Source organism: Apodemus sylvaticus, chromosome 2 (genome assembly GCF_947179515.1).
Source record: "Apodemus sylvaticus chromosome 2, mApoSyl1.1, whole genome shotgun sequence".
Classification (NCBI taxonomy): Eukaryota; Metazoa; Chordata; class Mammalia; order Rodentia; family Muridae; genus Apodemus; species Apodemus sylvaticus.
Window position 1 is genome coordinate 19,098,244 of NC_067473.1, and position 17,096 is coordinate 19,115,339.

The 17,096-nt window shown below is 42.0% G+C and overlaps 1 protein-coding gene across 3 annotated transcripts in view; it reads right to left on the reverse strand.

Moving 5' to 3' along the window:
• Window positions 1-14,051, reverse strand: part of LOC127678298 (phosphatidylcholine translocator ABCB4) — a 58,920-nt gene extending 44,869 nt beyond the window's left edge. For 2 of the 3 annotated variants that reach the window (XM_052173144.1, XM_052173142.1), the window contains exons 1-4: window positions 13,981-14,051; window positions 11,616-11,670; window positions 6,999-7,149; window positions 1,004-1,061 (exon numbers count right to left, since the gene is read on the reverse strand). In XM_052173144.1, the coding sequence (XP_052029104.1) occupies window positions 1,004-1,061; window positions 6,999-7,149; window positions 11,616-11,670; window positions 13,981-14,051 (335 nt within the window). Of the gene's footprint in view, window positions 1-1,003; window positions 1,062-6,998; window positions 7,150-10,597; window positions 10,678-11,615; window positions 11,671-13,980 lie in introns of those variants that run through there. The other variant, XM_052173143.1, reaches the window with a different exon arrangement.
• Between the last annotated feature and the right edge of the window lie 3,045 nt (window positions 14,052-17,096).

Genomic DNA, 17,096 nt, shown 5'->3' on the forward strand with positions numbered 1-17,096 from the left:
ATCCATTTTTCTTTCTTCTTAAATGGCAGGGTGAGTTCTGTGTGACAGAAAACCTGTTTGTCTGAAACATGGTACAGTGGAAACACAAACAATTGTGATCGACTGCATAAAAACAGTGTCAGTGGTTCATTTTCTTTTTTTTTCATTTTTCAATTATATTCTAATTGTTTTTGTTTTTGTTTTTTTTTGTTGTTGTTGTTTTAGTGGTTCATTTTCAATTGGTGACAATTTTCATAACTGTTGCCTGGGCTCGAATGCTTACAGAAGTGTATCTACCACTACCACACAGCAAACAGCAGTAAACACACAAAATGTGTAAAATGGTTCTGTGGGCAAAGTTATCCACATTTGGCAGGCTTAAGCTTTTCAAATTAATTTTATGAAAACTTAATAAATTCAAATAGATTTGGAACAGAAGTCTATTTAGTGCAGCTAATTGAGAAGATGGTGAGCCAAATCTATTTTTAATCTACTTTTACAAACTATTCTCAATTAGCCTCTCTGGCCTGCTTTAGTGTGCAGAAAGCCCTGTTTAGTCAGTATTGCATTGCTGCAGTCAAAATGCAACCATATGCAATCACTCTGCTACAGGCTTTTGAGGTTTCTGTCAGGAAGGCTGGAAGAGCTGTGGATGCCATGGATGTGCTGAAATCAACCTGACAAGATGGGAATAAAGATAGTAAACAACTGTTTTATTAATTTAATCAAACGATAATTACTGTGGTTATATATTATGTGTGTGTGTGCGTGTGCATGTGTGTGTGTGCGTGCGTGTGTGTGTGTGTGTGTGTGTGTGTGTGTGTGTGTGTGTGTGTAAGAATACCTGTTGCTAGGAATCACATGCAAAGGAAAGGCCACTGGGGCTGCAGCACAAATGATAAGGGGAGGAGACGCTGGGGAAAGAAATTGGGTGTTTTGTATATTCTCACAACTTTGTAGTATGAGATCATTTTTAAATGAAATGTTAAAAGTATCAGACAATATATACAGAAACACAAATTACCTAGTCATTTCTTCTTCCAGAATTCTTCCTGGATTTAGCATTGACAATGAAAAATTCACTAAAAAAAAAAACAAAAGAAGTCATTTTAAAAATGAAGGGCCATTAATGGGAATTGCTGGATTAAAAAAAAATAATCTGTTAAGAATGTAACTGTGAATAATATGTAGGAGATGCTGCTGTTCAGTTTCTCAAGGAAAATTTTTTATTTACACCCAAGGGTATTCTTCAGTTCACTGAAACACAGTTGTGAGTGTGCAGGTCCAGCTGGGGGAGGCAGGCTGCTGTTCTACCCCATCCCCACACTGGTGGGCCTGTGGCAAAGCAGCTTCCTAAGGCAGCGTGGAATGGGTGACTGAAGGTGGAGACCCAGAGGTGTACGCCCAAGGCAGAGGTCAGAATGGAGACTATCGGATTTGATGAACCCTGCTATTTTATTAGTGATTCAAAAGACTTGCTTTTGTAATGTTTTACTCGTATCCTTGTCTTCCATGCCTCCCTATGATGTAAGTAAGGGAAAGGACAGATTTCCTCCATTGGGGAAAGAAGAAAATTCCAACTGACTAGCTCAGAAATAAGCCACAGGATCTCTGCTAACTAGTCAAGTCCCACAGTGCATCTTGCTTACTAACAGCACTGAGTATGTGTGTGTTTGGCGGCATTAATTGAAAAGGACCATACTAATTATTGTGAGCTAATGTGATAAAAAAATGTCAGTAAGACTTCCTTTGTTGTCATGTTTAAATGACAACTACTCTTTATTGAATATTTGTTCAATGCCAGGCTCTGTTCTGAACACTTCACTTGCATTCGTTTAACTTTCATAACAACAATATGAGGTAAGACTGTATCAAAATCTTTCACTTCATGGAAAAGGAAAGTGAATCAGAGAGACATAGACCTGTCTAAAGGCACACAGAAGGCAAGAGGCATAGGTGCTGTAGGCCCCGGCACGGTGGCCTTTGCTCGCCACTTACTCTCTGCCTCACTCATCTGTGTGGCGGTGACTTATTTCCACTTAAAACACTCTCTCTCTCTCTCTCTCTCTCTCTCTCTCTCTCTCTCTCTCTCTCTCTCTCTCTCACACACACACACACACACACACACACGCGCATGCACGCACACATGCACGCACACATGCATGCACCCACACACGCACGCACACACGCACGCACACACGCACGCACACACGCACACACGCACACACGCACGCACGCACGCACGCACGCACACACAAAATGAAGGGGGAAAGTAAGCATCATCTATTCACAACATTTGTGAAATAATGGGATAAACTGAAGCAGGAGAAGGCGGGTAATTCCCATTCTCTGGGGTCCTCATGGAGGAAGTGTTCTTTCTTTAGCCTTTTATCCTGGACAAATGGCCCAGGGGTCATGTTTTCTCGATGCTGTGTAGCTGTGTCCCCTTCTTATCTTTCTCCAAAGAAAGATAAAAGGTTGAAATTTATTTTAAAATTTCCAGAAGTCAGGGTCAGTTGCCAGGAGTGCGGTTCCTATTACTGTGTTTTGTTTTCCCCCTACTGATGTGAAAGGCTTCTGTTTAGCTGTCGACTCTTTGAGGAATCTCCTCATTTTCTTTCTAGTCTAATCAGTGCTGTGGGCCCTTCCCCTTCCTAGTACTCAAACGTGGAGAACAGGACTATGTCTGGATTGAGAGGCAGCTAAGTTGTCCCGAAACTGCAGAATTTGGAGAAATCACTAGGAATTTCTCCTAAACTTAGAAATTAGGTGAAATTTTAAATGTTTATCTGTTCCAATCCCTACCTTTTATATCTCTTCATGAGGATAACACAACTCAATGAACACTCTGCCCTCCGTCTCCCCCTCCCTGTGTGCCCCTGAAAATATGAATTTATAGGAATTTCAGTTTCTACCTACTTCCGTCCCAGGCCAAGAAGGACAATATAATTCTGGGAGAGGACCTCTCCTCGGGGCTGCCAAGGGGTCCAGTGTCCCTGGTGCCTGGACACCATCAGACAAACGTGTAAAGGGGCCACCAGGAAGAGTCAGGGGATTGGAAGTTTGCAAATAGCCTGGACCTAGTGTTGTCAGATGCCATTTAAAATGCCTGCCTTCTAAAGAGTCACAGCTCATCATGTAGTTTGGTCTTTACAAAGTTATTGGGAACTCTGAAAATAAAACACTTTCCAGATCTTGCCCAAACCCAAGCACACCAGTCCATCTCACTCATTTAGAATGTCTCAGTTGATTCTACTGGGACAGGACGGAGACTGCTAACCTGATCTCTTCCATAACATGAAAATGAGGAATGCTTAAAGCTGTATTTTCATTTTAGAGAGATCCTGTAAAATCCACCTCTGCTGGATGGCAAAACAAACTTAGACTGGTTGTGTTAGTTCCACGCTCTTGACTACTCCTCAAAAATCCACTGAACATTTATCACGTCCTAGAGGCCTTCCATAAGTAACTAATATGATTCCATCAGTCAATCCATGATCATCGTTCAAAAGCTATTTTAAAACAGTAACACTATATTGGTTTAACAATTTGGCCATGGTCACCCAGCTATTGAGAGCAGGATCTGATTGACAAGGAAATATTAAGGAATAGAGAAATTATCTAGATTATCACATTAGGCTCTCAAAGTAAACTGACATCTGAATTTCTAGAGCCTGCCTAGGAATTCCTTTATCATACAGAATTGTCCAACATCAAAACAAATGGTGCTTGTTTAGGTAGCATGGGTGCTATGGCCAGTTAATGTAACTTAGAGTTTAAGCACACCTTATCTTGTCTACCACGAAGCAATGCAAGAACATAGAAAGTGCAGCAATCTTCCCACAGAATTTTCTAGATCATTCTAGTCAGACAGAGTTGTTCAAAGCAATAATAACCAACTCTTTGATACTCTGCAGATGAACTGTTTCTGTGACTCTGTTCTTAAGGTTTTGGATGGAAATAATGTTTGTTCATAGTTTGTGCACAACCAAATCATTGTGAGAGAGCAATCCTGTCATGAAGTAACTCCACTCCGCTGACAAGGATGGGCTCAGTTCACAGTAAGCCATTGTCAGAGCCTCTTGTAATCTAAACCTTTCCCCCTCTAACATTCTTTCTCACTTGGCTTCCTGAAGTCTAGTTGCCCAAGATTCCACCCATTCTAAATAACACACTAAAATACAAAGCAAAACAAAGCTCTGTTTGATGAGCTACGACTTTAGTTAAGTACACAACTCCAGTGATTTTCAGATCCAAATTCTACTTCACTGAACATAGCAGTGAACACTCTAGAATTGGAGTGAGTTCATTGCTGACTTCATTTTTCTCCAAAGAGAATTTGGTATGAGACTATTACTTCCACAAACTACAGAGGAATGAATTACTCATGAGAAATTCATTTGGTTTCCCATAGCAAATTCTCCATGACTGGCAATATGGCTTGTGACCATGTGGTTTCAGAGAGCCAAGGGTCAAAACTTTATAATCGAGGGCACTGTGACAGAGTTGTTAACTCTCTTGAGTCTACCACCCCAGTAATCTCTTGCTTGGGCAGTTTCCCTAGAAAGACCTTGAATTTGACCCTTAGCACAAAGTACCTGTCTGCCTCTTTCAACTTCAAAGTCACAAAATTGCACCATTAGTTACAAGTAAAAAACAAGCAAACTGTTCCAAAGAAGCAAGCCATTGAGTTATTCTAGAAAACCAAACCAAAACAACAATAGCAACAACAACAAAACCAAAACTAAAAGAACAAGACTATGATACTTGGTCCAGAGGCCAATTCATTCATGATCAATACATTTAATTGTTTTAAGATGATTATTCTTAAAAATAAAAATACATGTAGAATGAAATGTACCATCTTGATAGTTTTAAATCTACAGTTTAATAGTGGTAAATAGTCTCATATTTTTTGTCCAACCAATCTTCTGAACTGTTTTTACACTAAAAAAGAAAAGCCTTATGCCCATTACACATTAGCGCCCCATATTCCTCTCCTCAGGTCCTTTTAAAGTACCATTCTAATTCATATTTTTATGAATTTAACTCTTTGAGATAATACACATAATAAATGATTCATACAGAATCCATCATTTGTCCCCTACTTTAACTTATCACAAGTCTTTAATGTCCTCAAGGTACATCCATCCTGCACCCTGCATCAAAACTCTTCCCCTTTAAAGGCTGAGTAATATTTCTTTGAATATTTTCACTATATAATTCTGATTTTTTTAAACCCTAAACGAAGTCAATTTTTTGTTAGTGTTTTCCACTATGTGTACCACACTTGTGTGTGGTGTGTGTGTGTGTGTGTGTGTGTATAAAACTAATACGCAACAAATGTAAATGAAGTTAATATGTAATTGTAACAGATCAATACAAAATATCTACCTCTTACACTTCCTTAAATACTTTTATTATTTTCTTTATTTATGTATCTGTTTGCTTGCTTCTTTGTTTGTTTTGAGAAAGGTCTCTCTGTATAATCCTGGCTGTCCTGGAATCAGTCATGGAGGCCAGACTGACTGCAAACTCACAGAGATCCACCTGCTTCTGCTAAAGGCATGCTCCACCATGTCAGGCTCAACAGTTTTTAAATAAAGATTTATTTGTATTTAATGTATTTAGGTGGTTTGCCTACATATGTGTGTCTATGCTTCACAAACATGTAGCGCCCCTGGAGGCCTCTGGCAAGCTGCCACGTGTGTTCAGAGGTTCAAACCCAGGTCCCGTAGAATAGCCAATGCTCTTCACTGCTGAACCATCTGTCAGCCCCTATTAATGACCTTGTCCTATTTCAATTTATCCAGCCCGTTAAAACTATCTTGCCATATTTCAACTTATCTTTACAGTATTTCTGTCGAGGTCACTGGCAAAGCATCAGGAATCAAATCCATCTGAAACAATATTTTTTTTTTCTCATAGAAAAGCATAATTATTTATCCTGGAAAAATATCATGGTCCTGATGATAGATAGCTGAGATATTAGAAAGACCTGGGTTGGAAAATCTGTCCAAACACAGGTAGCATTCTATGGACAATTTCATTTGGATTTCTGAAAGACATTATATTTATCAGCATTAATATAAACATATTTTCTGTATTAATCAAGCAACCACATTTTCTTTAAATAATGGCATTTATGCCTTGTAATGGCAACTAAGTATGTAGTTCTCAACTATGCAAATGTGTGAAGAATGATATCTAAGTGATGAGTGTACTTCACTCAGTTACATTTGTAATGAAAACTTGCCTTCCTGGACTATTTTTTTATTCTATCGCCAATGTACTGATACAGCTTCATTTTGATTTTTTTTCCAACCTAGACTGTTATTGTCTCTTGCAAGAATAAAGCCTTTGGGCTTGGGATAAGCCATGGGAATTTTTCTAGATTAAATTTAATTACTCTGAAGATAAGTGTGAAGATCTGCTCCTTACCACAATGGTGCTGGTATGACCCTTTTTGAGGTGACATGGACCCATGTGACTCTATTAGTTTAAATCTATCCTGAGGTCATTGATATCTAGTAAAGGGTCACATTCAGTTCTAGTTACTCCGGTTGGTCCAAAACATCAAAACTTAGAAAGTAGATACTTTGAAGGTGAGAGTGGGCAAAAGAGAAAAAGATAAAACCAGACAGAAGCCTATAAAAGTTACCACATCCAAGAAGTACTGCCACACTACCTGAAGTGTTTCAAAGCATTTGCTCTTGTGACCACAGAGGACAGACACCACATCAAGATACTATAATCCCACTTTATTTAGCTGCAAAGTTTGCTGTGTTTCCTTATTATTTTGAAAGCCAAACACAACAATGCATTTTTTAATGAGATTTAAATGAGCACTTAAGAAATGTCATAAAAATTTCACAATTCCCCTTGTGGTATTTAGGGTCACCTAGATGTCTAAATCAATAAACAAACAGATGACGTAAATTAAAACCAGTTCCTAATACCTTTCACCCAGTTAGATAAATATAATGTATTTTTTTTTAAAGAGGTAAAGAAACAATTACCTGGCAAGGAAAAGTTTCCAGTATTATCTACAAACCTATCTGTCATTTCTCCAAAGACTATCATCATGAGAGGAAGACCTGACCCGTGAGCTATGGCCATGACCGTGCCCAGGAGCATAAACAGTTTATCCTGCCAGTCAGAGTACCGGAACTGAAAAGAGAAAATAAAATAAGACTCCATTTAATAAATCGTCCTTTGGAGATTTTTGTTTCAAGTTAATTCTAGTATCACAGCTACAAATGTGCTTATCTTAGAGAATATATGAATTGAAATCCAGATAATTATAAGCTGAATTTTATGATTTATGTATATAAAAAGAAATCAATCTAATTCTACTTAATTAACATTCAACTTGGGCAAATTATTACAATGTAATCAAGGTAATATTTGTATCCATTTAGAAATACTATTTTAATTTTTCAGAGGCTGTGATGTATGTAGTTAGTTAAAGCAAGCGGGGGACCAACATTAAGTTTACACACACAAACATATCCCTCAGAATAGTGCATGTACAGAATACTACTTTAGTAGAATTAAAAACAGAAACAAATAGACCTTTTCAGTTTGAGGCCAGACCCCTCTGTAAGGGTGAAATTAGCCTGTAAAGTCAGTTCAGTAACAAAGAGCTCAAAAAATCTGTCTGTGGACTTTACAAAAGTCTTGATCATAAATACCCAAGACACAACTCACATATCAAATCATTCCCAAGAAGAAGGAAGGAGAGGGCCCTGGTCCCGGAAAGGCTTGATGCAGCATTGTAAGGGATTGCCAGGACAGAGAAGTGGGAGTGGGGTGATTGGGGAACCAGCAGGGGGAAGAAGGCTTATGGGACTTATGGGGAGGGGGGAACCGGGAAAGGGAAATCATTTGGAATGTAAACAAAGAATATAGAAAATAATAAAAAAAAAAAAGAAAAAACCCAGAATCTTGAATGATGAGAGAAAATTAACTGGAAAAGAATAGGGAATATGAGCTAGAAAATATCCTCCAGAGTGAGGTAACTCAGACCCAAAAGAACATGCCTGGTATGAACTCACTGATAAGTAGATACTAGCTACAGAACTCAAAAAGGTCAAAAAGCTAACTAAAGTGCCCAAGTAAGGACGCTTCAGTCTCTCTTGGGAGGGAGAAGAAAGCAATAACAGGTGTGGAGGGAGGGAGGGATAAGGGAGGAAAGTGGAATGGGCAAGAGAGTTGAGTGGGAGGAGAGGGGAACCAGATTTGGTATTGGGTGCAGGAAAAGGACTGAAGCCCTGAGGGCCAGCAGAAAGAATAGAAACAGGCAACCTCAGGAGATAGGAGGTTGGGGGAGGGGACCCTCCAGAATGCACCAGGGACCTAAGAGGTGAGAGACAAAGGGAGGGGGACCTTAGAGGAAATGCCTGACAGTAGGGAGAGGGAACTTACAGAGCCCACCTCCAGCAGGAAGACAGGGCAACAAATGAGGGAGAGGGGGGGCTATCCCACAGTCACCACTCTGACCCATAATTGTTCCTGTCTAAAAGAATTACAGGGATGGAAATGGAGAGAAGCTTGAGGAAAAGAAGGACCAGAAACAGGCCCAAAGTAGGATCCAGCTCAAGGGGAGGTCCTGAGGCCTGACACTACTACCAAGGCTATGGAGTGCTCACAAAAGGGGACCTAGAGTGACCATACTCCAGAAATCCCAACAAGCAGCTGAAAGAATCAGATGCAGATATTTTCACCCAACCAATGGACAGAAGTTGCTGGCCCCTGTTGTTGAATTAGGGAAGACTGAAAGAAGCTGAGGAGGAGGGCGGCCCTATAGGAGGACCAGCAATCTCAATCTGGACACCCAAGATCTCTCAAACACTAGACCACCAGACAGACAGCATACAGCATCTGATGTGAGGGCCCAACACACATACAGTAGAGGGCTACCAGGTCTGTGGTCATTCAAAGATGATGCACCTAACCCTCAAAAGACTGGAGGCCCCCAGGGAGTTTAGAGGTCAGGTGGGGTCAGGGGGTGGGGACATCCATGTGGAGACAGGGGTGGGGGAGGAGGTATGGAATATGGAATAGTTAGGGGGTATTGGGGGGATAAAATATGGAGTGGAAAGAAAGAAAGAAAGAAAGAAAGAAAGAAAGAAAGAAAGAAAGAAAGAAAGAAAGAAAGAAAGAAAGAAAGAAAGAAAGAAAGAAAAAAGAAAGAAAGAAAGATAGAAAGAAAGAAAGAAAGAAAGAAAGAAAGAAAGAAAGAAAGAAAGACAGACAGACAAGGAAAGTCAGGATTTTAGACTTGCAAAGAAAGACGGGTTAGTAACACACAGAGACACAGAGCACAGCAGAATTCCCAAGGATCACATTGTAGGTAAGCAGAAACTATCAAAACTTTTGGGTTTGGTATTCAGCAGGGCGGGTACCAATTATCACAGCAAAGTATACACCTTCTACCTACTAAGCAAATACCTCTTCAGAAGATAGCGATTCACTGTCCTTTTAATCTTCTCCGATTTACACCTTGTGCTCAATGTTTTTGATGGGCTCCTCTGTGGATTTCTCTTGTTCTTTCTCCTGTCTTCTAGACTACAGCTTGGTTGTTACATTTTCCCTTTCATCTTCCTCTCCATCACTCACATTCCTCCTCTCCTTTTAAACTTTATACTCTGTTCACTTCCCCCCTCCTCCAAATCTCCATTTTGGAGACAAGAGACGGTTATTTGAAGAGTATGCAGTGAGTCAGGATGGCGGGGTGGGTGGCATCTTTGACTGACTCACACTGCCCAGTGAGGCTGAGGCTGGAGCACCCAGCAGGCACTGGGTGTGTGTGCAAACTGTTCTCCAAGGGCTTTAGAGTTCATCTGGGGCGAAGGGCAGCAGGGGCAGATTCCACTCAAACACACAGGGCAAAGCAAGAAGACGAAAAGAAAGAACTGGTGAGAGCCAGGAAGAACTCAGAACAAACCAAAGGCGGCGACAAACATGAAGATGGAATGGAAAGAGATGCTAATCGGTACAAGGGACCCGTGTCCTTAAGGTCTGCTATTCGTGGCATCTAAGTGAAGGGAGTCAGGACATTTGGGTCTTTCAACATCTGTTCAGGACACATAGTCAGACTTTCCTGTGGTGTTCTTTTTTAGTGGACATTCTATGACACTGAAGAAGGTTTTAGTGCTTTCCATGTTGGTCAAATTAAATTTAAGTATCTAAGGTCAAATTTGACATTAGGAGACATTCCTATATAAATCTAGATTAGGTTTTATCGGCCATTTTCAACAAAACAAGACATCTCTAATCCTACTGCGCCAGCTTTATTCTGAGGTTTTTCCACATAGACATCTACTCAGATCAAAGATGGTGATTAAATTTAAATTCAGTTCCAACTAGAATTATTAAATGCAAACAAAAATATCAATTATTCTACTTTCTAGTATATCTTTTTCTATTTTCTGTAGGAAACAGATTCTAAACTGACATTAGAAATTCTTTTTCCAGGCTGGCGAGACGGCTCAGGAAGGAAAAGTGTCTGTCCCTCAAGACAGACCACCTGAGTCCAATGCCTAGAACCAAAAGGTTTAAAAGAAGAGAACAGATTCCCAGAAATTGTCACTTGACTCCCATCACCTGGACTCACATGCAGCGGGCACACACCATGGTGGGCTCTTGGTCCAGTGTCTATTGTAAGTCGACACAGCCTGAGTAAACACACGCACTAAAAAAATCTGAACAAGGGAGGGGGGATCCGGGAAAGGGGAAATCATTTGGAATGTAAACAAAGAATATAGAAAATAAAAATATTTTTAAAAAATCTGAACAAAAATGTACTCTTGCTGAAACTTTTCTAAGCAGACAGGAAGAGCAGAGGACGAGTGTGAGCAGGGGCTTGGGCCGTCGAGAGGACCAAGTTGTGTGCCAGGTGTTTTGATGTCCTTCCCTGCATTTGCTTTCTAACTTGGTGACTTCCACTGATAGGCACTTAATGCTTCCTTTCTTCCTCTTTTTGTCAAGGACTGTCTGCTTGAAACACATCGCATTTTTCAAAGCAGGTAAACACTTTCCTCACCCGCCTCTCAAGAGACACATTACAAATGAAAATAGATATGATTTCTTAAAAAAACAAAAACAAAAGCAAAAAACAAACAAACCAAAACACCACCATGTTGGCTTGCCTTGTACCCCTGGAAAAACACCAGGAATGGCCTGAGACAGAATCAGAACCCGTGATCATCATGTCAAAGTTCATTAATTTCTGAGTAAGCTAGTTGTATGTGTGGGGTTTTATTTGTTTGTTTTAAATGTTGTTTTCAACATTTAAACTTTTTTTTTCTGTGCAGGGGTTGGGGTGGGATTACAGAGTTTTATGAACTGAGATGTTTGCCTGAAGCCAGTGGGTTTCCATGGTTTTTCCGAAATGCTTCAATTCGTTTTATCTCCCTATGTAGTAGTGAGCTCAGCCAGCTTACCGCCCCCCCCCATCATGTCTTGTGACTTAAAGCCATTGGTTATACAATTAGCCAAACCCAGGTGCAGCAGAGGGAATAAGTGCTGCTTAAGACAGCTGGACTTAAAGTACCTGCCAGCTGGCTATTGACGCAAGTCTCCAAATTTGAATGAAAGGTAAGATTATTGGCACTTCGTATTTCACAACTTACCAGTGTCAACGGGCCAATTAAATTCACTTTCTTCTTCTTTTCTCTGCCTTGGTTGCTGTAAAATATAATTGCTCAGATTTAAAACTGCTGTGAACAATCAACTGAGCATAATCCTTGGTAGCTACAGTTTTGAATCACAATATTTTTAAAAGCAAAAAGACTACCATTGTCAAAATTATCTGGCTTCCCACACACACTGCAAGGCAGCCTTCCTGTACAAAGGTAACTGTCCAAGGTACTACAAGGACGCTCGGACACAGGACAAGCCTTACAGGGTTAGTCCACAGTGAGAAGATGCATATAGTATTAATGTTTAGCAAATCATTTAAATTATTCTTTTTCTAAGAAAAGTACAAGTTGCTCTGCAGGGAACTTGTTAGGGAAGTGATTTTAGGAAATACTGTTTGTCTGAATTCAAGGTAGATCTAAGATCTGGTTACCTCTCCCCATCTTTCTTGCTACATTCCCATTAGAATAGACCTACTTAACTTCCATTTATATTTGCTTTGGTGCACTGGAAACTGTAGCCAATATAAACATTTAAGAACTCACTCAGGCAATAACAATGACCCCACTTCTTCTCAGAGTGAAATCGAAACCTTTATATTGGTTGCTGAGTCCACATTCTCTATGGGTATTTTTATGACAGCATGCTCAGACGGCAGACCTGGCTTCTCTGCTACTTTGTGAATACAACAGATACAGTCCCAACATCAGGATCTCTTAGCTTTAAATTATTGCTGCCAGAAGATGCTCTCCAAATACCCACGGCTCTCTCTGCTCATTTCTACCCCTTTCTCAGTAATTGACTTCAAAATAAGACCTATCCTAACCGCCCTCCTTAAAATTGATAGATCCGTCTTCTCCTGATTTTCTCAATCTTCATTCATTTCTTCACACTTGGTACCTTCAACAGATGGACATTTGCCTCTGAATACGTACAAGAGAGTGTGCCTCAGGCTATGCATACGCTATGTTCAGCACAAGCGTATTAGCCCAACTCAATTTGTTCTGCCTAACAGAAGTGGCTTAGCTTTCCTTGAATGTACTGTCCTTGCTATTATTATATAAAAATTAGTCTCATATTTCATTTTGTAATCTTACAATATCAAGTTAGTCTTAGCTTTTTGTATTTCGGATTTTGAGCTGCTTCCTTCTCTCCAACCACAGGCTGTAAGCTTTCCCTGAGAACTTCCCTGGCCGTGAGTGTCACTACACCTTTTCCAGGGACTGCTCCTTCTAATACTAGTCAGTATACTCAGCCAGTATAATACATAAATAGCCTTCTTCGTGAAAATGCCATCTATTAATAGATTCACAGTCGTCCCCAGCCTAAATTGCCAGATGACAAAACCACATTTTTTTCTATTAGAAATAACACCATCCATAAGTTTTTTATAACTCTATGTGGACAAACCTATATTTTCTGTGAATAAATGCCATGATTCTAAGAATGAAGGGGCGATGCCACCGTCCAAACAAATTAACAGAAGCAATGCTTCAGTTTAAGATTCAGATAGGCATATTTTTCAGTTGGCTAATCAGGACCCTTGCAGCTTGAGAGCCGACTACAGAAGCTGATAAATTTTGTCCCTCTAGAAGACAGCTCCATGACACATGTCAGTTTGTTCCGGGTGGCCTAGCATGAACTCAGAGACTGTAATAGCCTCATAAACTATTTGAAGCTGAGGGTAAAAATGATTCACTATCCGCACAACGAAAGAGGAAACAGGCCCACACTTGACTGGGCCCTTCTGCCTGAGAAAAGGCCTGTATGTGTGCTTCGCTGTGACTGAGGAAGAACCAGTGTCAGGGAGGAAGAAAGACTCACTGGCAGAGGAAGCGTCGAGGTTCACACTCTTGCAACTGGGACAAAAAACTGATTTAGAAGCAGAAGTTAGTGAAGAATGAGGTTGCCTTCCATGTCACCCCCTAGAGAGGAGAAATGGGGAAAACAGTCTACAGATGGGAAGAGGGGGAAGACTGGGGCAAAGAAGAGAAATTCGGGAAGCAGGGGAGGTCTTGCTTTGCTACCCTAGTCAAAAGCACAGCCATCAACAACAGGTGTCTGAAGTTCTACCAACTCAAGTAGCCAGAGAACGGCTAAAAAGAGTGAAATGTTTACTTTATAAAAACACAGTGAATGTTACACAGCGCCAATATTCATCAAATCACCGGTGTCCCGGGGTGGGGAGTGCTTTTGAAGACAGCCTCTTCTCTCTGAACCTGTTCCAAACTTGAGACATTCCTCAAAAACACTTAAGACTTCATCCCAAACGCCGGAGGAGGCATCAACCGACTGTCTCAACTTCTTTCCAGGACTCTGCTATATTGGAAAAGCCAGTGGCTCTGCAGTCCTGTATACCTGATGCTGCCTAGTTCAAAGTCGCCGTCCAGGCGCCGCGCTGTTCCGTTTCTCGCTGCCTCAAGATCCATCTCAGCCTGGGGGAGAAACCACAGCCTCAGGTCCGAGTGCACCCAGAGAGGGGGACTTCCAGGCTCCAGGAGCCTCCGACCCGACGTGCAGAGGCGGCGCGGAGCCGGGCACACTGATGGCAGCCGCTCCCCGGCAGGTCCCACCGCAGCTGCCCTCCCTCCGTCCCGTTCTCCCGCCGCGTCCTTCCTCACCTGAACTTCATGCGCGTGTTGGCCACAGCTGGTGGCGTGCAGACCTGGACTTTGCTCGCCGCGGCTCGTCCCCGCCTCCCACACGCGCCGGGAGCCAGCGACGCCTCCCGCTGCGGCGGGGGCGAGGGCCCGGGCCCGCAGGAGAGCTCCCGCAAGCCCCGCTGGCTCTGCAGGCCCCAGCGCCACCAGCGCGTCGCCCTCGCCACCAGGGGCGCGCGTCTCCGCCGCCGCCCACCCGGGCGAGCTGCCAGCAGCCCGCAGAGCAGCACCAGCTGCAGCCGATAAGCCCGCCAATGCCTCCCCTGGCAGGCCACGGGCCCCTAAAAGTGACTGCCACACCTCCCCCACGCTGAGTTTTCTTTTAGAACACACTAGGGAGGCAATTTCCTCTAGTTCAACAGCCAGGAGCTCTGAGAACCCAATAGGAAGTAAGTAGTAAGGTCAGCTTGAGTCGATGGCACCAAACTGCAACTAACACCCTAGATGCTGAAGATTAAGCAGGTCCGGCTCGGAATCCTCAGCTTAGACTCCTTGGAGATGAGGAATACTTCTGGTGTCCCCAACGGGGCGGGGGGGAGGGGGGCGCATAGAGACACAGAACTTGAATTTAAAAGTGCATACTTAAAGAAATAGTATTCATTTTGCATCCTGATCGCTGCCCCCTCTCCCGGTACCCCCTTCACACAGTCCCTTCCCCAATCCTCCTTACTCTAGCTTGTCAAGTCCCTGAAGGGAACCCCTGAAGAGCTAGGTGCATCCTCTCCCACTGAGACCAGATAAGGCAGCTAGCTTCCATGCCTCACAACTTGAATTTGATCCCTGCTACACACGTAGTGGAAGGAGAGAATGGAGTCTCAAATTGTTCTCTGATTTTCGTACATATATCATGGCACATGGGTTCTCATATACATAAAAACACGTGCAGAAAATAAGTAAAATGAGAGAAAGCACGTATTTTTGGCTTTTGTTTTCACAAAATGAAGAAATAGGTGCTCAGAGTAACGAAGTAACATCCCCACTTCCCAATGTTGCATCTTTAAGACTGGCGCCCAGGCAAAGCCTATTGACTGCCGCTGTTCTGATTCCCTGCTCTAACCTATGCCAAATTGTCTTACTCCTAGGGCCTATGTGAATATGGCTTCCTTATGAATTCTCATTGATTTCTCCACTCTACCCAAAACGAAGGAGCTCAAACAGATGATAACGCGCCACCTTCTGAGCTTCAAGCAAGTGAGTTTCGTGCTCAGTAGCTTCGCGGATCAGTGTGTGGCTGTGGACACTGCTTATTTCTCTGGGCTGCAGTTTCTTAAGAGTCTGTCTCTCTCATCAGGTTACTGTGAATGTACCTAGTGTTACTTTTAAAACATAGCACCTGTTGAATAAGTGGTTTGTTTTTCTCCTAGTCCAGTAGCCGGATTTGCGGCTGAGCCTTGTTCTGTGTGGCATAAGCACAATAGCTGACTGTTTTCCAGACAACCTTAAAGGATGCAGAGTAGAAGAGTTGTCACACGTCTCTGCTCTGCTGTTTACTGGTGGTCTGGCTTTTGATGGATTATATAAATCTCAATTCAGTCTCAACATGCATTAAAATAGAGGCACTGGTAAGATTGGAGACAATGAGTATAAAGTGTCTCCCACACTTAATAAATGACAAGTGCTGTCATGGTTAAGAGCTTAGAAGAGACAGATGGCAGAGCAGAGGAAGGGCTTGCAGACACTCCCAACTGAGTGTGCTGGGCATCCCCATCTGGGTCTTCACACATGGGGAGCTGATTGCAACTATGAGATAGACATGAATGTAGTTACAGGTTTGGGCTCGGTTTACAGCTTACCACAACCACAAGAAATTTTCTTGATGGAGTAGAAGGCCTTTCCTTTACCAGCCTACCAGGGGTTCAGATTATTATTGCAAGATGACATCCTGAGGCTATAGCAACTACAGAGGTGAAATCAATCACCAAGGCTAAAGCCACTGCAGAGGCGAAAGCAATTAGAATTGCCAACTTCGAGAGGGGGATTTTGGGTAGCTGGGGGACATTACAAAATTCAGTAGCATCTAGGGGATGATATGCACCAGTCAATCTCTAATATAAGACAGCCTGGGGGAGTGAAGACAAGAGTCAGGAAAGAATGAGAGGGGTCTGAATAAAACACAAATGAGCAAAAACCTGGAAGGAATGAAGTGGTTGTCCTTGCAAGAGGTACTCTGTTCTCTGCATGAGCACAGAAGTGAGAGGTAGGCCAACAGTGTCTACAGGGAAGGAGAAGTCACATCTCCATTCCCAAGCTAATGTATTTGCTCAAAATGAAAAGCTGTATCATCTAAAATCCCAGTAGCATTATTATAGAACAAAATTAAAATTATTTACAATAAACCTTGAAGAATCCTTCTTATCCCATTTTGTCTCCACTCAGAAACTAGGCCATAAACCATTTGCTATCCATCCTAAGTGTAAGGTACTTTGCTTCTGCAGCTGATCTTCCTGTCTGAGTTGCTCTGAGGCTAAAAGCTGCAGTTTATGAGGGTTTTACTATGAGGTTTAGCACCTCATAGTAAAAACAGTGGGAGGCTAGGTAAAGAAGCCTTTTGTTCTATCTCTGCAGGAGACTCTCAGTTCTAAGGTAAAGTCTAGGGGAGAAAACTGGAGGAAGGTTTGTCTCTGCTCTCTGCACTTGCACAACTTAGAGATTGTGCTCACATGGTAAAAAGTTCATTATGAGTGTGCACATATATTCATAAATTGAAGAAGTTTATAACAGAGAAGGTCTATATGAATATCCCCTAGGAGTAATTACCTAGTTAAACATTCATCATTTGTTACTAGCTTACAGATTCATAGAGAGTTAAAAACT